Below are 27,765 nucleotides of genomic sequence, written 5' to 3'. Positions count from 1 at the left end.
ATCACCTAAAATTGGTTCAGCACTTCACATGAATTAACTTTGCCACAGAGATTCTAACCTCTTTCATGAGATTTCTGTAAGATTACTATGCATTTTTGGTTTTTGTTGTTGTTTTATTGTGTTTTGGCTTTGGATCACACCCAATTGTGCTCAGGGCTTACTTCTGGCTCTGTACTCTGGGATCATGCCTGTTGGACTCAGAATCATATGGAGTCCTGCACATCAAATCTGGGTCAGCTATGTGCAAGGCAAGCACCCTATTCACTGTACTGTATCTTTCCAGCCCCTGTGATTACTATGCTTTTTAATGAATAGTGTGGCCCTGAGCAAAACTTTAAGACATTATGATAAAGATAGTTGCCTCAATTGAAATCCACATTTTGGCAGTACAAATGCATACTGTTACATAGCACGTGTGTTATTACATGACATGTTATAATCAGTCACAGATTATAGGACAGTATTCTGGTTCGAGGACTTAATATTAAATTATGTATATTGCAGTGTGTTAAATTATATATACTGTGGTTTTCTGCATGGTCATTTAAAACACACTGATCCTGTAGTAACCCATCCTGTTTATCTCTTCGTGTGAGTTGCATTTATTTTATCTGGTTTAATTAAATGCATTATTCTATTTATAATGAAAATATTGTTCATGTCTACATGGAGGGATGAAGTAGAGAATATATGTATTGCCTTCATCCTTCATGGCCATCATTTTTGAAAATGAAAAAAATATATATTTACTGTTAAACTGAGCTTATCAACTTCAACTTCAAGAGCAGTGTTGTTCTGGAGCTTTACTTGATTCTTTGTTCTCTTATATGATTGATCAGGGGCCAACAGAGAAGAAATAACCAAACATTGGGACTGGTTGGAACAAAATATAATGAAGACTTTGTCTGTGTTTGATTCAAATGAAGATATTACTAATTTTGTACAAGGAAAGATAAGAGTAAGCGGCATGAATATATTTTATAAATATACATTTTTTGATTCTGTTGCATATCAAAAACTGAATTAAAGATCATTGTTCTACAGATACCTTTTAGGATTGGCTGAGACATACAAATTCCCAAAATATTGCTAAAGAAAATTATAAAGTTGATGGCTAGTCTTTAGTAACCTTGTGAATGTTCTTAAGGATATTTTTTGTAGTAACTGTAAAACAACTTTTTTCCCTTTTTTTAAATATATTTTTTATTTATTTGTTGAATCACCATGAGAACAGTAACAAAGCCTTTCAGTTCAAGTCTCGGTCGGTCATACAATGATCAAACACCTGTCCCTTCACCAGTGCACATTTTGCACTATCAAGAACCCCAGTATACTCCCCTCCCACCCACCTCCCACATGTGTGGCAGATTTCCACTTTACTCTCTCTCTCTCTCTCTCTCTCTCTCTCTCTCTCTCTATTGATCACATTCAATATTACAACAAAAGACCCACCACTGTTATTTGGAATTTTCCCCAACATTCAGACCTGCCACAAAGACATCATTAGAAAATTTGTTTTCTAATGTTGATTATGGAGAGCATATGATGTTGTGTGGCCACAATAGTGGCCACGTGAATTTGGAATTCAAATATTTTAGTAATATACCGAGAGGGATTACTGCCAGAAGCCCCTGGGTTCCGAGATTAGTATGTGTGCCTCTGGGTTCATGGTTAGTCAAAAGCCAGAGGAGGCATTTGAGGGTAGCAACCCGGAGCATTGTCATGGCGAAGAGCAGGGTCGATTCCACCCCCCCATCCCATAAAGCCCCACGTGCCTCATCAATGCAGTCACATACCTGGCTGTTCATTACGCTCTAAAAAATGCAGAACACCATGTCACCCCTGCAGAGGGGGACGGCAGAGGGACAGACACCCTTCCCCTCCCAGGGTGGCATAGGACCATAGTTAAATACACAGTCCAGATGCATTTTGGTTGAGCATTATCTTTTGCTCAGATTTCCCCACCACCATTCATGCCTGATTTTCAGTGAGAAATGCTGGATGTTTCACTTTCCATTGATCAGTTTGCATATAAGGAAATGCCGCTTATGAGGCCGCGTGGTTAGGAAAAAATGCCCTGGTACCCGCATGCCAGAACCATGCTTGTAGAAGCTCATGGTCACCGGGATTCCATCTGGAGAAGGCGGAAAGACAGCACCTACCCCATCTGGGACCTTCCAGTGATGGCTCTGTTTGGGGCCCAGAGCATTCTCCGGGAGCTGTGGGGCCCTCCAGCCGGTTTTCTTCTTTGTTGCTGTGTGCTGTAAGATGGCACTGGGGGGCGAGTTGTGGGCATGACTTCTGTAATCAGAGGTTGCCTGGGAGCCGGGGCGGCCCCATTGCAGTTCGGAAAAAATACCCTGGTACCCATATGCCAGAGCCATGCTTGTAGAAGCTCATGGTCACCGGGATTCCATCTGGAGAAGGCGGGATCTTAAGGATATTTTAACTTTAATCCCTCTTAAGTTTAGAATTTGAATCAACTCTTCAGTGAATTAAAATGCTTACATGTAGCACCTATTTTTGTGATAGCTGCCTTTTAGAAAAAGTCTAGCTATAAAACTGAAAAAAATCTGCTCCTTTGATATTTTTCTTCTTATTTTGGTTTTTTGGGCCACACCTGGTTTTTCTCAGGGCTTACTCTTGGCTCTGCAGTCAGGAATCACTCCAGAGGGCTCAGGGGACCATGTATGGTACCTCAGATTGAACTAAGACCAGTCACATACAAGGCAAGAACCCTACCTGCTGCACTATCACTCTGGTCCCTGCTTCTTTGTATCTGGCAGAGCCTGGCAAGCTACCCATATGCCAAAACCAGTAACAATAATGGGTCTCTTTCCCCTGACCCTGAAAGAGCCTTCAATATGGCAGCGTTGGGAAAGATGAGTAAGTAGAGGCTGCTAAAATCTCAGGGCTGGGAGGAGTGTAGACATTACTGGTGCCTGCTCGAGTAAATCGATAAACAAAGGGATGACAGTGATATATATATATATATATATATGCACACACACATATATATCTATATATACACACACACATATATATCTATATATACACACACACACATACACATCTATGTACCTAGTTTTTTTTGTTTATTTGTTTTTTATATGGGGGTCACAGCGGGCTGTGCTCAGAGCTTATTGCTTGTTCTGTGGTCTCAGGGAACCATTTGGGGTACTGGGGATTGAACCTAGATCAGTTATATGAGATCAAGCACATTATCTGCTGGATTATGTCTCCAGCCCCTGGCTATATTCCATTTTAAAGCACTATTTGAATGTATAGAATGTATTTTTCTTAGTAGCTAATGATTAATTTTCAGGACATATTTTGATTCATTTAGGGGTTAATTGCTGAAGAGGGAAAGCAATCTTTTGCGAAAGAAGATGATCCAGAGAAATTTCGGGAAGCCCTTTTGAAATTTGAAAAATGCTTTGGTTTGCCAGAGCAAGAGAAGTTAGTCACCTACTACTCCTGCAGTTACTGGAAAGGACGGGTTCCTTGCCAGGGATGGCTTTATCTAAGCACCAATTTTCTGAGCTTCTATTCTTTTTTGTTGGGATCAGAAAGTAAGTAGTTTCATTTGCTTACCAGAACTTGGAGCTTTCTGACTGCCCTATCAATTATGTGGTGGTTTTATGTTGTATATAAAGTGCTGGTATTAAAAGTAATTTTTTCTGTTTTTTTGTTTTGTACAGTGCTTGGGATGAAAACCAGGGTACTGAGTATGCAGCTCAACCTCTCTTCCACTGAGATACATTCTAGCCCTTATATAAAGTGCAATTATTGCTAGATATTAAAAGGTTTATTTCATCAGGAGAAAGAGTACTTTTTAGCCTGGTTGTGGAAAATAAATATTAAAAGTATGTGTAGGATTCCTTAAATATTGTGGGGGACTAAATGAATATTAAATAATGGAGCAATCCAGTATATTATTGCTTCTTTCCCTGTTGTTAAACTTCTTGTTTGTTTCTGTTTTAGTACTTGTTTGGAAATACAATGTCATTATAAAACCCAGAAACTGGGGATATGGCTTTATTGTAGAGCACATGCCTCTCATATGTGAGGCCCTGTGTTTGATCCCTGTCACTGCAAAACTTTCTCTTTCCCCTACCCTCTCTCCCTCTTTCTATATATATTGGTCTAGGGATTTAGATAAATGGTAGAGAACTTGCCTTGAATGTGTGAGCACTGTATTTGATCCCTGACAACAGTAAAAGAAATGCCATAGTACCCAAACTGCAACAGGTACAAAAAAGGGATCAACAGTATCGTTTATCACATCCAGATAGAATTTGCATCAAATGATGGTAATTATGTAAAATAACATTTAAATACAGTTTATTTTTTCAATAACATTCTGTTTGTTCTTTATAGTGTCCATAATTATATGCTCATGGTTATACTTCAAAAAATGTGTTGAGGTTGAAGAGATAGTACAGCAGATAGGGCACTTTCCTTACATGTGACTGACTCAGGCTTGATCCCTGGTAGTCCATGTGGTCCCCTGAGTACCACTAAGAGTAATTCCTGAGTACAGAGTGAGGAATAATCCTTGAATGTCACCAGATGTGGCTCCAAAACAAACAAGTGAACCACAAAATTTTGTTTGTTTTTTGGCTACATCTGGCAGTGCTCAGGGCTTACTCCTAGCTTTGTGCTCAGGTCTTACTCCTGGCTCTGTGTTCAGAGATTAATTTCCTGGAAGGATTTGGGGAACCATATGGTGTGCCAGGGATTTTATCACAATCGGTCACATGCAAGGCAAGTGCTCCTACATGCTGTACAATTGCTCTGGCCCTATGCTTCAAATTTTTAACTAACCATCAACTCTAAAGTATTTTAGTTGTCCATGGTGTTTTTGATGTGGTTGATTCAACAGACTTTATTGATAACCATAAGTCAATTTTGAAAATTTTAATTAGTTAAGTAAAATATAAATTTTACTTAATTTTAATTATCTCCCTATAATTCTTTATTTGCAGTAAAACTCATTATCTCCTGGGATGCCATTTCAAAACTTGAAAAGAGCTCCAATGTCTTACTGACTGAGAGCATTCATGTGTGTTCCCAAGGAGAAAATCACTACTTTTCAATGTTCTTGCATATAAACCAGACATACCTTCTGATGGAACAATTGGCCAACTATGCTATAAAGAGACTTTTTGATAAGGAAACATTTGATAATGACCCAGTCCTCGATGATCCTCTACAAATTACCAAGAGGTAATCAAAGCTTAATTAATGTTTTAAAAGTATTATTTGACCAAAGTGTAGAATTTATTAGCATTAAAAGATGTAAGTACAATCATACTTCTGTGTAATATAGGTTTTCTTTGATGGTTATCATTAGTATTTGGGATATTTTATGTATTCATATACATTACATAAATAGCATCTCCATTAAATTTAATTCTAAGGAGTAGATGCTAGATATGAAAGCTAGTTCTTGAGATCTTGGCGGGATTTTCCCAGTTCTTTATAAATGTAGAGATTTTTATATGCATGCTTAATCTAACCTTAAATTTCTCTGCAAGTTGTCTGGATAATTTGAGGTCTGAAGTTGTTACATGTATTATTTATTTTTACACATATCTATAGGGAGTGGCTTTTTTCCATAAATAGGTAAGTTAGTAGAGTAAGTAGAGCATGAACTTTAGAATGAGACTACCATAACACTTGGATGTATCATAATCTCTCTGGACCTCAATTTCCTCTTCTGTTATTTCCACTTCGAAGTGCATTTATGTGAGGCTGGAGAGATAGCAGAGGAAAAAGGTGTTTGCCTTGCATGTGACTGACCCATGTTTAATCCACAACACCACAAACAGTCCCCCAAGAACTCTTTACCACAGCGACAGGAATTGTTTCTGGAAACTGTAAGGTGTGGCCGAAACTCCCTCCACCCCCGACAAAGAAAATAATGCATGTGGGGAATAAGCAATATAATATATAAAAACATGTTTTCCTCCTGCCAGAGATGAGACTGTGAGACTGTCAGGGTCATTGTGGTGCATGTGGTGATACCAGGGTTTGAGAGCTGACCTCCTGGCTGGTGTTTCCTGGACAGATTTTTTAAGCCACTGAGCTTAAAAGTGCTTTTCTAGGCCTCAAAAGCACTCTGTAAAATATAAAGCACTAGATTAGCGTTAATCATTATCACTACCTACATCAGAAGCCTCTGATAGCTTTTTGCCATGATATTTGGTTTGGTGAAACTGACCAGAACCCATTCATTCTCCTCACCACTCATAGCTGTTGACTAAAATAAGCGTGCCAAAGCAAGGGAGGGAGAGAGGAGAGAATCCAGAAATAGCTAGTGAAAGCAGCTTCTGTCAAGGAGGATGAGGGTATAGACTGTAAGGAAAAGTGTAAGTGAAATCTAAGCTGCAGTCTTATAGATAGGTCACAATAAGTGTCCTTGAGGGTTGTATGATTACTGCAAGCCTTAACTGGTACAATTGTTCCTTTTATTCATTCCCAAGATTCTCTAAAATCTGTGTACATAATAATTCCTTTGTGATACTGCCTGCTTTTGGGTGAAATAGATTAGCAAGAAAAACTTCTTATACTTTATTGCCAAAATTAGGTCCTAGTATGCTAGATTTATAAATAGAACTCTAAAAGGATTAAGGATCTTATTTGTTATAATATAAATGTTAGGCATTTGTTTTTATGGTTTATCCCTAGATTGGCCACCATTAAACATAAATTTTTAGTTATCTGATTCCCCTTAAAATATCTCCTAAACGATAATTATAAATTTTTCATTGTAATAAATAAGATATAGTAAATATATTATATCAATGTGCATTTGAAGAGAGCTTACCAAAAATTATATATATATATATATATATATATGAATCCTGGTAAGTTAAGAATAATAGATTAGTTTCCAGATGATATTTTTCTTAAAATGAACTATATTTACTGCTTGGCTTTTCATTTTTTCATATGTGTTCTATAATTTAAACAATAGGAGACAATGACAGTGGTTAAATACAGTGTGTAACCTATGCCTTAGTATATATGAGTTTAAAAAATAATTGCTAAAAATGAATGAAATCAAATACATATTATTCTACAGTGTTTTGCCCATTAAACTAATATAGCATGGATATACTTTAATTCATATAAATAATATGAATAAAATTTAATTCATACAAATAATAGTTAAATAATCTACCAAATTACAAATTATATGAGGTTAAAAATTATATTCTGTTCACATTAGAATTATTTTTGAAGTCAACGTAAAGTATTGCACATATCAGTAGTATTTGCTGAAAAGATGAATTTAGTTTTTACTTCATTGGATTTGAGCTATAACTTGCATAATTTATTTATTACCCCAGATGACATTGTTGCTCAGCACAAGTATTTAGTATCTCTAGAAAAACTGTGCTATTTTAAGTTTTCATTTATATATATATATATATCAGTTAGCAAGTCATATGTATTTATTGACACCTAAACTTTACCAATACTATATAAGCAATGTTGTTGTATTTTGCCTACACTTTAAATATATATATATATTTATTTATATATATATATATATATATATTGCTTTTTTGGCCACACCTGGAGATGATGCTCAAGGGTTGTTCCTAGCTCTGCACTCAGGAATTATTCCTGGTGGTGCTTGGGGGACCATATGGGATGCTGGGTATTGAACCCAGGTTGGCCGTGTACAAGGCAAATGCCCTATCCACTGTACCATCTCTCCAGCCCCAGTTTAAATATATTTTAAATCTATTAAGACTTTTGCTTCACATACTTATAAAATTCAGTAGACTGTTCTTCCATTCTGTATTTTGATGCCTTCAGTTTTTGTTATTTATTTTGTTTGAACTGGGTAACTTGATTTTTTAATTGACAGATACAAAAATGATTGTCAAGATAGTCTTTAGCCATATTTACATATTATGAATATGTAGTACGGTTATAACAATCTTGCAGAAAATCACTGCTTAACAGATGGTTCAAAGACCTGTTTTGTCTCTAACTTTTGTGCATTATTATTTTTTAAATTTATTTATTGAATCACTGTGAGAAAAGTTACAAAGCTTTCAGGTTTAAGTCTTGGTCATACAATGATCAAACACCCCTCCCCTCACCAGTAATTCTTTTTCATCACTAAGAACCCCAGTATAGCCCCCCCATCCCTCCCGATGCCTGTGAGGCAGATGATTTTTACTTAACTCTCTCTCTACTTTGATTACATTCATTATTTTGACAAAAGATGCACCATTATTGTTTGGAATTTCCCCCCAACAATCAGAACTGCTGAAAAGGCATTGTGAAATAATTTGTTTTCTATTAGTGGTTATGAAAACCATATGATTTTGGGTTTCTGATATTTTACTAATTAAGTCTGGAGGGATCTCTGCCAAGAGCCCGATAAATATGATATTGGTTTTTGTGTGTCTGATGCCATGGCCGTGCTGGAGAGCCGCTCATGGGGGCAACTCAAGGCCTCAGTTGGGCGTGAAGGACGAGCCGGTTCCATCCTCCTTCCCATGAGGCTGCAGTTGCCCTGTCACCGCCAGCTCATACCTGCCTGTCCAAAAAGCTCTGAGGCGGCCGGCTGCTGTGCTGTGTGGGGAGGGAGGGGGAAGGCGGAAGAGACAGTCACCCTTTCCCTCCCAGGGGGGCATGACACTGTAGTTTAATGCATAGTCCATTCACATTTCTGCCACAAGCTGCTGGGCTCTAGATTAAGTCCGCGTGCCTCTGGTGCCATGGCCCTGCTGGAGAGCCGCTCCTGGGGGTCCACTTTTGTGCATTATTATCTACAAGTTAAACAATAGGAGTTTGTTAGGAATTCATTATTTGCTTTATAGTACATTTAGATTAATATGGGTAATATCCTTTAGAAGCCATCGTTTGATTCCCCCTGCCTTTTATTTCTTTCCTACAGGGGTCTGGAAAATCGAGCCCATAGTGAGCAGTTTAATGCTTTTTTTAGACTGCCCAAAGAGGAGACTTTGAAAGAAGTACATGAATGTTTCTTATGGGTACCATTCAGCCACTTCAATACTCATGGGAAAATGTGCATCTCAGAAAACTATGTCTGCTTTGCTAGCCAGGATGGTAATCTCTGTAGTGTAATCATCCCATTACGAGAGGTACTGTAAATTTGATTGCATACCAGTTTTTAGTTCGAAAATGTTATCATTCACAGATTAAAATGTCCCTTCATGCTGTAAATGATTAAAAACTCAATATGCAACATCCATTAAGTAATTTTAAGTGATTATTTTTTTAAGTTTAGTGTTATACTTCACGATGAGTACTCTTCAGGACATGGATGAGTACTCTTAATACATGGATAAGAGTCCTTACTGTGAATGAAAATAGAAAGGAAAATAATTTTTACAAACAAGATACTGGTTTGGGATGACTCAAAATGGAATTTGGTCACTCACACATTTACAATATAAGCAACACTATCACATTGAAGCACATGATCCAGAGAAAATTGGTAGCCTTTGTATAATTCTGAAATAAATTTTCAGCACTGATTTTATTTATTTGTTTTCTGATCCTAGACCAAATGTGTCCCATAGCCTGTTTTCCACTTCTTAAGGTTTTATCTTTTCAAAGCAATTTTAGGTCCACAGGAAAATTAAAAGTACAGGGTCTGACACAGTAGTACCACTAGTGGGTAGGTCACTTGCCTTTAAACATGACTGACCTGGTTTCAATTCCCAGCATATTTGTTCTTTCAGTTCCACCAGGAGTGATCCCTGATCATAGAACCAGGAGTACGCCATTGGCAACATGGGGTATGGTCCCAGAACAAACAAAAAGAAATTGAAAGTATACCCACTCTACATATGCACAGCTTCCCCGCCCCAAACCAAAACATAACCCCAAAATATCAAATTTGATTTCATATACTACATTTTTTCCCTTAACTCTAGCTCTCATTTTCTCGCCTATCTCTGTTTCTAGCATTCTATTTATATTTAGCACTCTATTTGTTCCTCCCACTTTTCTTCCATCCCTCTGGTAATCACTGTAATGTTTACTGATTCTAGGTGATCGTTTTGCTGTTTGTGTCCTGTTTGTTTGCTTTAGTAATTTCACCAACGAGTGAAACCATCTGATAAGTGTCTTTCACTTTCTCATTTCACGTCTCCCAGTCCCCTCAAAATCCATCCGTTTTGTCTGTTCCAAGAGACACAATTTCATCTCTTTTAATGGCACAATAGTATTTCATCTAATATATATACAACAGATTTTTTTTTAAATCTAGCTATCTGTTGACGGATATTTAAGTTGACTCCGTGTTGGGCATTTGGGATTAATGTGCATCACATAATGCCCCCACTTTTGAAATTGATTTATCATTAGTTTACAGCATTATATAATTTACGGGATATAATTTGACACCTATATATTTATATACGAATCACTCACCTACCATCAAAGTTCTCTACCACCTTATTACCAAAGAGACCTCTCTGCATTCCTCATATCCACCTTCCATTTACTCCAGTAGCTACTATAGTTTTCCACAAGTATATAAGTTTCTTGTTTTTTTTTCTCAGTTCATTGCAGGACTTATAAAGGTAAAGGCCCTCCCGTTGATCGTCGATTTGCTCGAGCGGGCCCAGTAACGTCTCCATTGGAGACTTTGTTGTTACTGTGTTTGGCATATCGAATACTCTCGGTAGCTTGCAGGGCTCTCCGAGAGGGGCGGAGGAATCGAACTCGGGTCGGCCATGTTGGCTGCTTGTAAGGCGAACGCCCTACCGCTGTGCTATCACTCTAGCCCATTGCAGGACTTAATTTTTAATTATGTATTGTCATTTTTTGTTTGTAATTTATATTTTTATTAAAATGGTTTTGTCTTTATTGTGTTATTTTTACAGGCTACATGCTAGTTAAACCTTTTTTTGGAGAAATTAATAACATGCTTTAAGATTATTTTTACCTTCGTGGTATAATTCATATTCCTAGTCTATTTCTTCATAGGTCATACAACTGGACCAAATCTTTTAGCCACCAAAGTGTACATAAAATACATTTTGATTAAGGTGTCAACAGCTTAGAAAATGTGATTAATTCATGTATGTTTTTACCCTCCAGGTTTTAGCTATAGATAAGATAAATGATACCAACAAATCTGTTGTCATTAGCATCAAAGGAAAAAGAGCATATCGCTTCAGTGAAGTAAAAGATTTTGAGCAGCTTGTGTCAAAACTCAAGTTAAAGTGTGGGGCAGCTTCAGTTAAGAATCCTGATACTGGCACAGAGGTAATTATATAGTAATTTAATCATTTTGATGAAAATGTTTGTATTTTTGTCCATTCTTTCCAATAGAATTCATGGTAACATTCCTAAGCATATTTGTTTTTTTTTCCTTAATTGAAAACTAAAGAAATCATTTTTCTGATTTACTTCATAAAGCAGAAGAATGAAGAACTGTATACTTTTTAAGGAAACATAATTTAAAACTTTATTGACATTATCAAATGATTATGTGTTCTTATCACTATAGAGTTGCAACAATTTTAACACAGTCTGAATACCTTTTTTAAAAGCAAGGAAATTTCTTTAAAAATAAGGACAGAACTTCCATATTACCCTGTGATTCTACTTGACATCTAACCCCAAAACACAATTCCATTCATTGAAAAAGATATATGCACAGATATGTTCAGTATTACACTAAGTATAATAGCCCACATAGACAATTCAAATGTCAATGATGATGAACGGATAAAGAATTTGTAGTACATATACATAATGTGATATTATGCAGCTGGGCAAAAAGATTAATCTATGTGTTGCTTTACTGTTGATGGAATGGGTAGGTATCATTAAGCATAATAAGTCAGAGAAAAGGACAAGTATTGAATGATTTCACTCATCTATGCTACGGAAAGGTAAAACAAGGGAATAAACAGTGTCAAAAAATGGCAAACCCTTGGATTCCAAAACTCAGATTACCAAGTAGTAGGGATATATTGAGGCAGACTAGAGGCATCTTGGGGATAGTAATGGAGGATCTTGAACACTTTGGTGATTGTGGAGTATAGTAACTTTGTACAGCAATCCCATAAATATTAACACTGCTACAACCTTATTATCTATCACTTAATCACTTAACTTCCCGTTAGTCGTCGATTTGCTCGAGCGGGTGCCAGTAACGTCTCCATTGGTCCCTGTCGCGTGCTAGTGTAGCCCAATGGCATCTGTTCGCTCCGGGAACATGAAGGGCCTCAAACCGATCGTTCATGATCTTGACGAAGAAGTCTGACCATCTGGTAGGTGGGCGGCCACGCGGTCTCTTGACATCCCATGGAATCCAATCAGTAGCAGCTCTAGTCCAGCGGTCGTCTTTAAATCTCATTACGTGACCAGCCCATCTGATTTTCGACACCTTGGCAAATGAGACAGCGTCCCTGATCCTTGATCGTCGACGGATGTCAGAACTCTGGATTCGTTCTCTCATTTGAGTGAAACGTGATATTCCAAGCATAGCTCTTTCTATTCTTCTTTGGGAGACCTGAATGGCGTTCTCATCTTGTTTGCGTAGGGCCCAGGTCTCTGAGGCATATGTTAATGCAGGAAGAACAGTGGAATCAAAGAGATGTGCCCGGAGCCGGAGGTTCTTCGTCCTTGTCGACCAAGACCATCCATGGTAACTCACAGTTCCAGAAGGCAGAATCTAAACGATGGACGTGGGAGTCTCCCGTTGGACGATTCCACAACGAAATAGACCACATCATATTCAATCGACGGTTTTGCCTGACTGATGTCACTGTTGTCCCAAAATTTCGAACGGGATTGGACCACCGTCTCCTTCGTGCAAAATTCTACTTCACAGAGCGGGGAGAAAGGGCTGCAAAGTTCAAAAAGAGAACTCCCAGAATGACCACCAACTGGGAACTCTTTGGTACTATTGCAGCAACATGGGAAGATGCCATTGTTGACAACATTGACGAGGAATACGATCGACTGGTTCAGCACCTCCATGAATGTGCGAGGAACGCCAAGAGAGAGATAGCCACAAAAAGTCGCCTATCTTCGAAAACTCTTGAGCTAATTCGCCAGCGTGGTTTGGCGCATGCCTCAGGCAACCGCAAGCTAACGTCCGAGCTTGCAAAGCAGTGCAGAGATGCGATCAAGGAAGACCTCAAAGAGAGAAGAGCAGAAGTACTGGTAGATGCGGCAGAAGCCGGGAAAAGTATTCGTAACGCCCGCCTGTCCTTCGCCAACTATAAGACCAAGATGACTGCCCTCCGACGTCCTGATGGATCCATCACATCCTCCAGAACGGCAATGGAGAAGATTATCCATGACTTCTACTCAAATCTTTTCGATAGCCATGTCCACTTGCCAACATACCAAATTCCACAGGATGGGTATGTTGTTCCCAACGTTCTCCCCTCCGAAATCCGACACGCCATTTCGTCGGTAAAGAAACAAACAGCACCCGGCCCAGACAAGGTCAGACCTGAACACCTGAAGAACCTGCCGTCAGTACTCATCAATACACTGGCTCGGCTCTTCACTCGCTACCTGTCTGAATGCAAGGTTCCGTCCCAGTGGAAAACCAGCAGGACCGTACTACTGTTCAAGAAGGGAGACATCCATGACATTGGCAACTATCGCCCGATCTGCCTATTGTCTGTCATCTACAAGTTGTTCACTCGAGTCATCCTGAATAGGATTGGCAGAACATTAGATGAAGGACAACCATGCGAGCAAGCAGGGTTCCGCAAAGGATTCAGCACCATCGACCATATCCACACGATAACCAAGCTCATTGAGGTTTCTCGGGAGTTCAAGATGCCGCTCTGCTTAACGTTCATTGATTTAAAGAAGGCCTTTGATTCTGTTGAGACGGAAGCGGTCATTGAAGCCCTAGTCAATCAGGGCATTCAAGCCCAATACATCAGGATCCTCCGTGAGCTCTATTGCGGATTCACTACCAGGATCTCACCATTCTACAAAGAAGTGATCGTTGATGTCAAGAGAGGGGTGCGGCAGGGTGATACCATTTCACCGAAACTCTTCAGTGCCACCCTCGAGAACATCATGCGACGACTGGAATGGGAAGGAATGGGAGTGAAGATAGATGGTCGGCAATTACACCACCTCCACTTTGCTGATGACATTGTTTTAATAACACCAAACATCAGCCAAGCGGCACAAATGCTGGCCGACTTTGACCGTGAGTGTGGAAAGGTAGGACTACAGCTGAATCTTACGAAGACAATGTTTATGAGAAACAGCCTTGTTCCTGACGCCCCATTCGCTCTCAATGGAATGACCATCTTCGAATGCAACAGCTATGTCTACCTAGGTCGAGAGGTCAACATGACAAATGACCTGGCACCCGAGCTGCGCAGGAGGAAGAGAGCGGCTTGGAACGCCTTCAAGAACGTCGAAGAAATAGCTTTGTTATCTATACCATAATAAAATTCTTGAATAGGTCAGTCTAATATATACTGTGGATCAAAGAAAAAGGTATTATTTATTTACTATTCTAATATTAGAAAAGGAAAATAAATTTAACAAAGAAGAGATAAGATCGTAATTTTGATGTGTAGTAAATATTTTATGAAAATGTAAATTCAAGTCAAATTAATTTTCAATGCTAGAATCTTATTTTTCATAGAATAAAATATATCCAATTATAACTGTTTATATTTTCACTAAAATTCAAATTTGAAGGGCAAGGGAGATAGTTAAAGGGTTAGAGGTCACAAGTCGTTTCCTCATCTAGTTATTCTATATACCAACAATAAGTGAGATCATCCTGTGTTTATCCCTCTTCTTCTGTCTGACTTCACTCAACATGCTGTCTTCCAGTTCCTTCACTTGAGATTTTTATTTCATCATAATGAAGACTCTTGGCTCATATATGTATTTTCTGTATATCTAGCTTTAACAATAGTACACTAAAAATCAATGAAGAGTACTTTTAGACAGGAACTATTTCTATTTCACTTACATAGCAACACCTCGATAAACAAGAAGAAATGCATGCAGTACATTATTTTACCAAGCATGATAAATTTCACCCAAAAATACTGTTTTAAACATAATTTTGAAAAGGATAAATCAACAAACCTAAATGGAAATAAGGAAAGACTTTAGAAAATTTTTCCTGTGGGTCCATCAAAAATGTGATACAGAAGGGAACACCAAATAAAGGGTGTTGGGAGGATCCGCCCATGATGGGAGAGCATGCTGAGGGTAGACTGTCGCCCAAGCATGATAGCCACTCAATGCCTCTTTTGCCGACCGTGGCACTCAAAAGGAGAGAGAGGGAAATGCCCTGCCACAGAGGCAGGGTGGGATAGGGGCTGGGGGGGAGGGGATGCTCGGATCCGTGGTGGTGGGAAATGCGCACTGGTGGAGGGATGGGTGTTTGATCATTGTATAATCGAAACCCAAGCACAAAAATGTGTAAGTCTACAACTGTACCTCATGGTGCCTCACTATTAAAAAATAAATAAATATAAAAAAATAAATGCAGCTCCAGATGCGACCCCTGGGAATTTAGTAATGAGAAAATGGATTGCCACCACTCATATTATTTTATGGCATATTCTATATTACTGTCTTCTGAATACAGGCTTCCCTAGGTAAACTCTCATAGTAATAAAAGGAGAACTAATAAAAATAAAAAAAAAACAAAGTACAAATACTCCCCAATGTAATTAGGGTTACATATAAGCTTCAGTTCTTTTTTTCTCCTTTAATTTTATTTTTTACTTTATTGAATGATTTACAGAGTTGTTCATAGTACTTCTTTTATGGGCATTTGATGTTCCCAGAACCAATCCCACCACCTGAGTTATCATTGTCCCCATTTTCCCAGTCATGCCAAAAGACTGCCCCCTTAGTGTACACAAATTATTTGTTTTATATTGCTTGTTGCAACCAAAGAATTATCAAAATGAGTAAAAGAAGATTTGTGAAAATTGTTATATCTAATCATGGGGTCAAGCCTTTGTCTGAGAATTTACTAAGCTGCTCTTTGCTAGTTGAGCCTTTTGTGTTACTGATTTTGATTGAGTTTAGTTGACTTATATGTTACCCATCAAAATTGGTGTGCTCTGACTGGAATTTCAGTACTGTGGAATTTGGAGATATTCCACGACAGCATATGTGGCCTCATGATCCAAAAATTAAAGAATCTGCAGCATTGGCATGTGTCTTTCAAGATTCTTAGTGAAGCTGTGAAGTTAGGCTGCAGGCTGTTGGCATGGTGAAAGCAATGGCATGTGGGTGTGGGGACTTGGCCTGCCTCATCCCCGAGGCATACCAGAGTTTTAGTTGGAAGGACCAGTTGCTTGGCTTACATCTGCTCGGAGATTTAGTTTGTGAATCTGAAGAGCAGTTAACCCCAGCTACTCTATCTAAATTTTTACATAGATATCAGTTGAATTCCACCTTTTACAAAGTCACATTAAATTCTAGTTATATACATAGGCTTTGAAAAATTCTGATCCAGGGATTTGAAAATAAATTAGTCTTTTATTCATATCTCAAGAAATAAACACTACTAAGCAAAGTTATTTTTCAAAATTACTAAGTGAAAGAAAAATTGAGCCATTTAGCTTAGTTTTAAACACAGTGGCCTAAAAGATAATGTCTCTTACTTGATGCTTTGAACTTACATTATAATAATAGGAATTATAGACTATCAGGAAATTGTAAAAATTGAGTTACTTTGGCTTAAAGTATTTAGAAATGCAAATATCTTCTGCAGACCAGCATCCGAAAAAATTAAACATTTATATCAGGAAAGCTTTCTGATAAGAAAAAGTCACTGAGCAAATATTTTCTGCAAATTGTATGCATTGATACTGCATTATTTTTTAAAAAGCTAGAGAAAAGAAAAATATAAGAGAAAATGCATTAAAAGACTGTACACCATAAGTTTATGTTGCCTGTTTTGAAGAAAGTCCAGAGTTACTTATACATGTACCGCTCAGATCCATGTTGTTCATGTTACCCATATAAACATGTTTCACTAGTCTTTGTAACCAACACTATGTCATGTTCTAAACTTTTTTGTTTTGTGACCACACAAGACTGTACCCAGAGCTTACTCCTGGCACTGTACTGAGGGACTGCTCCTGGTGGGTGCTGGAGATGGGGGACAATGTGGAGTCCTGGGGATTGATCTGGGTTGACCGCATGCAAGGCAAGCATCTTACTTGCCTAACTCTGTCTCTGATCCCTTACATTCTTATTTTTGGTTCCGTATTCCACACAGTAATGCAGAAAATGATAGTTTAGCACACACTATGTTTATGTGCATTAATTAGTAACATTTCCTGTGACTATAATATGTCATATTATATCTAACTGTAATAGAAATCACAACTAAAACACAAATGATTTGGTCTGTGGGATAGATTGATTTACTTCGACGTAACAAAAGCAGAAATTTGTTAAAAGATAAAATTAGTGTCTAATTTTTATGGGGGCCACATACAGTGGTGCTTAGGGCTTACTCCTGGCTCTGTGCTCAGGGATCACACCTGGCAGGGCTCCAGGGACCCTGTGTCAGGAACTTGCAAGGCAAACCTTAGTCTCTCTCTGTACCGTCTCTCTCGCCTTGAAAAGATACAATTATAATTTTAAATTACAAACCATAATAGGAACATATTTTCAGATCAGCTTTTAATATTTGAGAGCAATGTTTCTTTCTATTTTTGTTTGAATTTTAAAACAAAATTTTTAAAAAATTTAATTTTTATAGATCCAGCCTACATCAGTTTTTAATTGATCCATTTATTTTGGTTTTGGGGCACCAATCAGCTCTGTTCAGGCCTTATGCCTGATTCTGCACTCATTCCTGGCAGGCTCATGGAACTGTATGTGGGGTCAGGGATCTAACCCAAGTTGTCCACTTGTAAGGCTAGCCGCTTGTAAGAAAAGTATTCACTGTACTATGACTCTGGCCTCCAAGGTATTCTAATTTAAACCTGTTTGTAGAAAAGTTGCACAATTTAAAAATATTTAATTTTTCCCTTCCATTCCTTCACTGTTAGACGCATATGGTACATCTTTTGGTAGTGTCAGATACCAAAAACCGAACTGATTTAGGAATACCTATTATGGAATCAACTCACTTACTACATGTGACTTAGTTTCTGCTTAGGCATTAATTGTTCAATAGAATATTCCTGTCACAAATGTGACCATCCAAATTAATGGATGTTTAAGACCTGGTATGGCATGGGTAGAATCTTAGGTTCAGAAAAATCAAAGCAAAAATACTGTTCAGAATGGAACAATGGTACAGCAGATAGGGCATTTTCCTTGCATGTGCCTGACTTGAGTTCAATACCTGGCACCCCATATAGTCCCTTGAGCCTAATAGTAGCGAATCTGAGTACAGTGTCAAGAATAAACCCTAAGCACTACCAGGTTTAGCCCCAAAACCAAAAATTAAAACCTTTGGGAGGATTAAGATTAGTGGGGTTTTGTTGTTGTTTATTAGTTGTGGTTCTTCAAGAGAGAAATTCTCCCAAGTGTCACTCCTGTGTTACTCAGTCTGTCTGGCTGGAAGTTCAGTGCTGTGCCCTGTGGTGCAAGAATCTTCCGGGGACATACTTGGCAATTCTCAGACGTCTTCAGGACTTTCCCTGGCCATGCCCAAAAGGCCAGGTAGTGCTGGGGATCAAACACAGGTTGGCACATGGAAGACATGAGTCCTATCCCCTGTACTATCTTTCCTGACCCAAGCTTAGTTTTTTTTTTTTAAAAAACCAATCTACATAATAGTTCAGTCGTTCTTCAAAAATTCAAATATTGTATGATTTAGGCCAAAACTTTGTTATTAGGGGGGATTTTTTGCTTGTTTTTTAGGTAGTACTTAGTGGTGTTCAGTGCTCAGGAGCCACTCCCAATAGATAAAATTCTTCCTTTAGCATTTGTCTTTCACTGAGGCTTGGAATCTAAATGATAACCATGATTTTCTTAAAGTCTGTATTTATAATAACACAATACCTCATTCAAACACCTAATTTTAGCATAGAGGAGTAAAATAGACTTGTCCAAAAATAGGCTCTTTAAAAAATATAATTTAGGATCCATATTCATTTTTTCACTATTTTTATCTTTATCTGCTTCTTCTGTTGATTTGGATATCTCTAGCTTTTGCTGAATCCTTTTACTACCTAACACTTCAAGACTTATTGGCTTCTTGGGTTTCAGGCTTTCTATCTTCAACTGATACTTTTCTTCCTCCTCAGTCAAGGACATTCTTTTTACTCTGTAAGCCACTGAAATGAAAGGAATGTGTCGGTAAGCTTTATTTTAATGTAATTCAAGTGGTAACTCAAAATTCTAGAAATCCAGCAGGGTAATATATATGTTTTAAAAGTCAAACATAGGGTTTTATAGGATTTATATGGAAATGTGAGGGACCTAGAACTATTAAAACAGTATTGAAAGGAAAAATAAACTTGGAGGACTCACACTTTCTAATTTTACTGCAGATGTAGATGGTGTGACACAGGTAGAAGGGCAGAATATAGACTCGTGTAGTAGAATTGAGAATCCAGATATAGAATCCTTCATTTCTGATTAGGAGTTTTCAGCAAGGATGCTAAGAATATTCAATGGGGGAACCTCATTTTATTGAAAATGGTATTTTTAACAAACAGTGTGGGACAGTGATAGTCACAGGAAAAATGGAGTTTGACATTTTCCTCATACCATACAAAAAATTGAGATATATCAGATTTATATATGAGCTGAAACTATAAAACTTGTGGAGAAACCATAGGAATAAATATTCCAGATGTTTCATTAGGTAGTTTTTATTTCTTAGCTTTAACACAAAGAACCAAAACAAAATTAAAAAGTAGGGGCCGGAGCTATAGTATAGCAGGTAGGGTACTTGCCTTGCATGCAGCTGACCCAGGTTCAATCTTTGGCAACCCATATGGTCCCCCAAACACTGCCAAGAGTGATTCTTGAGAGCAGAGTCAAGAGTAACCCCTGAGCACTGTTGGGTGTGGCCCAAAAAAGAAAAAGAGTAGGCAGTTTGAATAGCAATAACATGAAAAGTGGTAATATAAATATGCTATAAGTAATACTACAATGAGGTACTATAAAGTGAAAAATAATCAAAGAATGGTAGAAAATATTTGTAAATTTAATGTCCAAGAGAGTCAGCTCTTCAGTACTATGCAGCTCTAAAACTGAACAGAATCATGCAATTTGCAGTAACATGATGGAACTAGAGGATATCATGCTAAGGAAAGTCCGTCATAAGGAAAAGGGCAGATACAGAATGATCTGTCATGTGTGAGACATAAAGACACACAGTAGGAAAAGCACAAAAGTCCAAAGGCAACATAATGGGCAGTTGGGTTAGCAGGGGTGTGGAGAAATAGGAGGGGTGTTGAGATTTTTGAGGGATGAAGATGGGACACTGGTGATAGATATGGTGTTGGAATTATGTGCATGAGAAACCATTATTAATAGTATTATAAACCATAGAATCTCAATTTTAAAAAAGTCAGCTTTTCAGTTATATACAAAGAACTCTCATAACTTCATAATATTAGACAAACGAGCCTGGTTTTCAATGGTCAAAGTATTTGGACAGATTTTTCTTGTATCTATTATAATATTGTTATAATAGGTCAGAAGATTTGAATAGATAGGAATCAGAATTTGATCAGAATACAACTCAATAATAAAAGGCAAACAAGCCTGTGCTTTCAATAGTCAAAGGATTTGAATAGATATTTATTGTATCTATTATAATATTACATTATACTAGATAGGTCAAAGGACTTGAATAGATAGGAAGCAAAGTATTTGATTAGGTCAAAGGATTTGAATAAATATTTCAATGTATATACTATATATTTATTGTATCTATTATAATATATTTGTATTCCTTGTATCTGTAAGAATGGCCAATACTTATCATTTTATATGATTTTCTGAGGTATGTTTTACATGCAATATGATGATTTTTAAACATCTGTAAAGACTTAAAAAGCAACAATTACTTCCAAAATTTCCTTGTCCTCCTATTCTTCAGCAACAGCAGATCAAGAATTTTGTATAGCATGTACTCATTTGTGTCTGACTTCTTTCTGTCAGTATAATCACTTTGAGATATATTCCTGTGCTTATATATACTAACAATTTACTCTTTTTATTGCTGAGTCATATCCCACTTTGTTAATATGAAGATCTTATTATATTCTCCTGCAGATTAACATTTGGATTGTTTTGTGGTTTTGGCTGTTACAAATGATGCTAAAGGCATTTATGTTCCAAAAAAGACCAATAAGTACAGGAAGATGTTCAGTATAATTAGTCATATGGGGAATTAAACTCAAAACCACAATGAGAGAACTTTCTGCACCCAGTTGGAGTTCCTAATAAGTGGCATAATGGCATAATAAAATAGCATTTAAGTGTGGCATAATAAAATGACAAAGGGCTGGGGGGTGTGACTCAGTTATAGAGCTTTTCTTGCCTTGTACATGTGAGGCCCTGAGTTAGATTTCTGGCATTGTCCCAAAAAGTAGAGGATTTCTTTTGAGGACAGTTGAGGGTGCAGAGATATTACAGGGTTTAAGGCATATGCCTTGCATGGAGCTGACCAGGGTTCAATCCTCAACAACACATGGTCTCTTGTAAATTGATGGGTGCAAGCTTGGAGGCCTCTGAGCACAACCAAACTGACCCTGGTAATCCCCAGCACTGCAGTGTTCAAGAACACTCATATTCTTACATTGTACAACCAGCCTGATTGGCCAAGAATCCTAGGCCTTCTGAGCACTGTTCAGGAATCCCTCCAAATAGTATTATTTATAGTAATAAATAATCATTTATAGTAATAAATCACTGATAAAAGATATAGTAGTATATCTTTATATACTACATATATTTAGTATATTTATGTATATTACTATATATTTAGAATAAAAGATACTGAAGACATTAAAAATAAAAATCATCCATTGTTGGTTTATCTTTTAATGCTTTCTTTTCTGATTAAACAGCTGTAATACTTTAGATTTTATTTTTTTAAGCTTTTTGGATCACACCCAGCGATGCTTGGGTTAATCCTGGCCCTGTACTCAGTAATTGCTCCTGATAATGCATGGGGGACCACATGGGATGCCAGGCATTGAACCCGGGTTGGCCGCATGCAAGACCAATGCCCAACCCACTATACTATCACTCCGGCCCATACTTTATTTAGGTTTAAATACTCTAGATTTTAAATATTTCTTAGAACAATTTTAGGTTTATGGAAATAATGCACAGATAGTACAGTTTCCATATAGTCTACCCACTCTGCAGTGCCCAGTGTTCCCTGTTATTAACTTGTTGCATTTGTATAGTTGGTATTTTTGTTAACATTGAGGACATTGAGGGAGGGAACATTCACTCATTCGTTGTGCTCTCAGGATACACTTTATATTAATATAAATACTGGTTATTGACTTCAAACTCAATAACTACACCATGTGCCACCACCACCACCAAAATGCCAATATCCTGACACCATAGACAGTTGAATCATTTCATCCTACTTCCTCCATCTTGGTGACCTCACTTCAATAATCAGACTTTAAAGATTTGTATTTATATTTATTTATTGAACATTGTCTCATCTCACTCTATTTCTCTTTCTCTCTCTCTCTTTTTTTTTTTGCTTTTTGGGTCACACCTGGTGATGCTCAGGGGTTTCTCCTGGCTTTGCACTCAGGAATCACTTCTGGTGGTGCTCGGGGGACCATATGGGATGCTGGGAATCGAATCAGGGTTGGCCACATGCAAGGCAAATGCCCTACCCACTGTGCTATTGCTCCAGTCCCTCTACTTCTCTCTTTTTAAATATTTTTTAAAACTTTATTTAAGTTATGCTGAGATGGGGGATTTTAAATAAGCTGTGAGCATTTAAAATGCAGATTATTTCATTTCAACAGTCTCATTGTGTGTGCACACATGTGTGTGTATGAGAGAGATCAGGGGACATTGACTTGTTTTAGGCTAGGCTGCCAGAAACTGGACTGTATTCCACTTGCAAGCAAGAAAATTTTTCTTTTCTTTTTTCCTCAAATATTATTATATGAAAGCACTATGACTTATATGATTTATTGGGATTTTCTTTCTGAATTATTTTACTTCACATGACACCCTCCAGTTCCATCCACGTTGCCACAAATGGCAAGAATTCATCTTTTTTAAATCTGAGTATTATTCCATGTATATGTCTGCCAAGTCCTTTTCCATAAGGTTGTTTCCAGATCTTAACTCTTTTGAATAGAGCTACAATAAACATGTAAATTTATATTTTATTTCCAAATTTGTGTTTTTGTATTCTTTCGGAAAATACTTAGGACAATAATTGCTGGATCATATGATAGTTTTAGTTTTCTTTTTTGGAGATCTCTCTATACTATGTTCTCCAGAGGCTGAACTCATTTATATTTGCCCCAACCAGTGAATGAGGGTGCCTATTTTCCAACAAATGACTGAGGATTCCTTTTTCTCCCCAACAATCTAGCACTTGTTGTTTCTGACCTTTTTTGACATAGGCTATTCTCACTAGTGTGAGGCATTTTATCACTGTGATTTTGATTTGCATTTCCCTGATAATCACTGATGATGATTCATGTTCTTGTTAGCGATCTCTGATGCATTATTATTATTATTATCATCATCATCATCATCATCATCATCATCATCATGGTTTGGGAGGCAATACCCAGAAGTATTCATTGCTTATTCCTGGCTCTGTACCCAAGGACCACTCCTGGCTAACTCAGAGGACCATATGGGGTACTAGAGATCTAAAGTGGGTTGGCTGCATGCATAGCAAGTGTGCTGCCTTCTATACTATTTCTCTGGCCTCTAATGCATTGTTAACTAAAGCCCATACTTTTTTATGGTGTACAGCAATGTGAGTCTTGCCAAATGTGTAATATACTTTTTCAGTACTGGGTTTTTTGTTTTGTTTTGTTTTTGCTTTTTGGGTCATACTCAGCAGAGTTCAGGGTTTACTTCTGGCTCTGCACTCAGGAATTACTTTTGGTGATGCTCAGGAGAACATATGGGATGCTAGGGATTGAACCCAGATTGGCCGCATGCAAGGCAAATGCCCACTCCCCTATACTATCACTCCAGCCCCAACTTGGTTCAGTATTTTAGAGTCACACAGAATAGTTTTCTTATCTGAACGTCCTGTTTTCTTCCTCTTCATCTCTGTATCCCAGTATCCCTTGTCAACCACTGATATTTCATACCACCTCCGTGATCTTGCCGTTTTCATACGTTGTTTAGTTGGAATAATTTCATATGTTTTATTTTCAGACTGGCTTATTTTCCTTAGAAAAATACATTTAAATTTCCTTTATGTTTTTGTGCTTTGATAACATATATGTATATGTATATGTATATGCATATATATTCAACAATATATGTATTGAACTTCAGTATGTATTCAGAAACTTCTAGGTTCTTTCACCTTCAGACTGAAATATAATATAACATTGTTTAAGGGCTAGAGTGATAGCACAGCGGATAGAGTGTTTGCCTTGCACGCAGCTGACCCAGGTTGGATGCCTCTTCCCTCTCGGAGAGCACGTCAAGCTACCGAGAGTATCCCGCCCGCATGGCAGAGCCTGGCAAGCTCCCTGTGGCATATTTGATATGCCAAAAAGAGTAACAAGTCTCACAATGGAGACATTACTGGTGCCTGCTCGAGCAAATGGATGAACAACGGGAGGACAGTGCTACAGTGCTACAGTTAAGGTATACGATATAATGGTATGATAACATGTAAGTATTGTGAAATAGAATCACAGTAAAGTTAACATATTCTTTATCTCAAATAATTACCATTTTGTTATTTTCGTAGTGAAAACATTTAAAATTGACTCTCTTGTAACTGTTATTTAATAATTATTTTATTTATATGCTTTGTTCATTATTTTATTTTTATCCTTTTTCAGTAAATCCATCACATCTGTCTGTAGTAAATGCATTTTCTTGCTTCTATCATTAATTTAGAGACAAGACTTCAAATCAGCATTAAAAGTTGAAAAAGACCTCTTTATAAACTATATATATATAAACTCTATATGTAGGGGTATTATTGTCACAAAAATAATATCCATATACATTTAATATCATAATACATTTACATATGCATTCTTTAATCATATTATGTTTGTTACGTGTTAATAAAATTTATAAACCTTGATTTATGGATGAAGAAATTGAGTTCCATAATTTGAAAATGATTACTCACATTTGCGCAGTTAGTAGACAATTGAACATTTTGCTCCCATTTTTGGGGAGTAAAATGGTACCAGACCCTAATTTCTCCAAACAAATTTTCAAAAGACAGTATTATCTTTTGTTAATCTCAGCATTTGTATCACTTAATTTATATGTTTTTCTCTTTATAAATAAACCTGCCATCAATGAACAATTTGAGAAATAGCAGTAGAACAGCCTGGTATGTAGCACTAGATTTCTACCATCAGTACACATTAGATATAGCTGTAATTTTTTTCTTAAAAATAAATATGGTCTGGTGGGGGTATGGTGCCGCCAGCAGGTCAATCTGTACCTGTGAGGCGAGTGCATCAGCAGCCTGATGGCACCTTCAGACTTCCAGATACCCCAAAATTGCTTCTGTGCATTTGGCAGACCCCAAAAAGTTGGGGCAAAGTTTACCAAGAAAGTAAACGGCCAAAAGTTAGGTATGTGGGAGACACACCCACAAACCACCTTCAGCTCAGCTATATAATTGGAGGCGTTGGCCTCTCTGATTCCTGATCAAACTGCTTAAGGGCCATGATCCCAGAGACTCAGAAACAAATCTCAAAACCCAATGACTTTCGGCAGAAATGTGTCCAGTCCCTGCAGTAGGTTACAGGCGCTGGACCACCTCAGGTGGGACTAGGTTTCATGCCTTGGCCTGTTTCCCCTGGCGGCCCGGTGGCCACTATCCTCCATAGGCCACTAGACAGTCAGGTTTGGGCCCACAGTGACAAGACATGCGGGGCCTCACAGGATGGGGATAGAGCCAGCCCTTTCCTCCCCTTCCCAATGAGACCCCGAGTCACTGCCCATGAGTGGCCTTTCTGGCTCCTGATCAGGCTGCTTAATGGCCATGATCCAAGAGACTCAGGAACAAATCTCGGAACCCAGCAGGTTTTGGCAGAAATCCTTCCAGGTTTAATTGTTAAAATTTCAAAATTTCAAAATCGAGTGGCCGCTGCTGCAGCCACGCGACATCATATGTTATTCATAGCCAGCAATAGAAAACAAATTGTCTACTATTTCCTTTTCAGCAGATGTGAGTGTTGGGGTAAAATTGCAAATAATAATGGTGGGTCTGGTGTCAAAATATTGAATGTAATCAAAATAGAGAGAGAGTAATGTGGAAATCATCTGCCCCACAGGTAGGGGGAGGGTGTGGGATGGGGGTATACTGGGGTTTTTGGTGGTGGAGAATGTGCTATGGTGAAGGTATGGGTGTTTCATTGTATGACCGAAACTTAAACCCAAAAGATTTGTGACTGCTCTCATGGTGATTCAATAAATAAAATTATAGAAAAATGGGGAAAAAGAGGTGGAGTTCATGCCCAATTCAATCAGCTAATCAGTGGCTGAATATAGCAGTACTCCTACATAAAAAATATGCTCTGGGACCAGAGATCAGGGTGTTTGCCTTTCACACAGACAACCCAGGTTCAATCCTAGGCACCCCACATTGGGTATGTCCCCCCACCTCTGAAAAAAAAACAAGAAAACAACAAACCACAACTACATCAAGGTCAGAGAGACAGTGCAGCCCAGGTGCTTGCCTGGCATATGACTGGCCCAAGTTTGTTATTCAGCATCACATATGGCCACCTTAACCCTACTAGATCAGGGGTTAGGAGTGATCCTTGAGCACAAAGCCAGTAGTAAGCCCTGAACACACCCTTGGTATGGCCCCAAAACCAAACCAGAAACAAAGTACATCCATACCTCACCTGTAGAAATTTCAGTTCAATTTATTTAGATTGAGTCCAGGGCTTTGGCATTTGATTTGAAAGTTTCGCTGAGTATTGGTTATTAACTTTTAGCCTGTACAGGCTCATGGAACTTCTGACTTAGAAATCAAAAGTTAGAATCAAGCGCAATTCAATTCTTAACTTTCTTGTGTAAATATGTTAATATTCTCCACTCACATGTCCAGTTTGTTTCCTGTGTGTGATAATGTCTTATAGGGTCTTTTTGGGTTTGGGGGGCACATCTGGCAGTACTCAGGAATAATTCCTCTGCAATCAGGAATTACTCCTCACAGGGCTCTGGGGACCTTATGGGATGCAAGAGATTGAAACTGGATCAGTCATGTGCCCTACCTGCTGAACTTTCTCCAGCCCTCAAAATGTTTTATATTTTGAAATAAATTAAATCTCTCACAGCAGCTTCCCAGTATACAATACGTTATATTTTGTTCATTATAGTCACTGTTCTGTATATTACATCTCTAGGACTTCTAATATAACTGTAAGTTTGTCCCATTTGACCAACAACTTCTAATTGCCCCTACCTTTGTGCTATGTCCTGTTCCTGTCTCCATTTCTATGACTTCAGATTCAGCTACTGTAGATTCCATATAAAAGTGAGATCATACATAGCTGTCTTTTTCTGTCTTACTTCCTTTACTTAGTATAATGCTTTCAAGGTTCTTTCATGCTATTGCAAATTGCAGTACTTCCAGTTTTAGAA

At 37.9% G+C, this 27,765-nt stretch overlaps 1 protein-coding gene across 1 annotated transcript in view; it reads left to right on the top strand.

Annotated features, from left to right (window-relative positions):
• The window catches only part of TBC1D8B (TBC1 domain family member 8B), a 104,976-nt gene that overhangs the window by 24,064 nt on the left and 53,147 nt on the right, over positions 1-27,765 (top strand). Inside the window, exons 3-7 of the mRNA XM_056125763.1 lie at positions 840-958; positions 3,347-3,572; positions 4,989-5,229; positions 8,927-9,134; positions 11,104-11,271. Coding sequence (XP_055981738.1) covers positions 840-958; positions 3,347-3,572; positions 4,989-5,229; positions 8,927-9,134; positions 11,104-11,271 — 962 coding nt within the window. The remainder of the gene's footprint in view (positions 1-839; positions 959-3,346; positions 3,573-4,988; positions 5,230-8,926; positions 9,135-11,103; positions 11,272-27,765) is intronic.

Source organism: Sorex fumeus, unplaced genomic scaffold, assembly GCF_029834395.1.
Source record: "Sorex fumeus unplaced genomic scaffold, SorFum_2.1 ptg000058l, whole genome shotgun sequence".
Classification (NCBI taxonomy): Eukaryota; Metazoa; Chordata; class Mammalia; order Eulipotyphla; family Soricidae; genus Sorex; species Sorex fumeus.
This window is presented reverse-complemented; position numbering and strand designations above follow the sequence as displayed.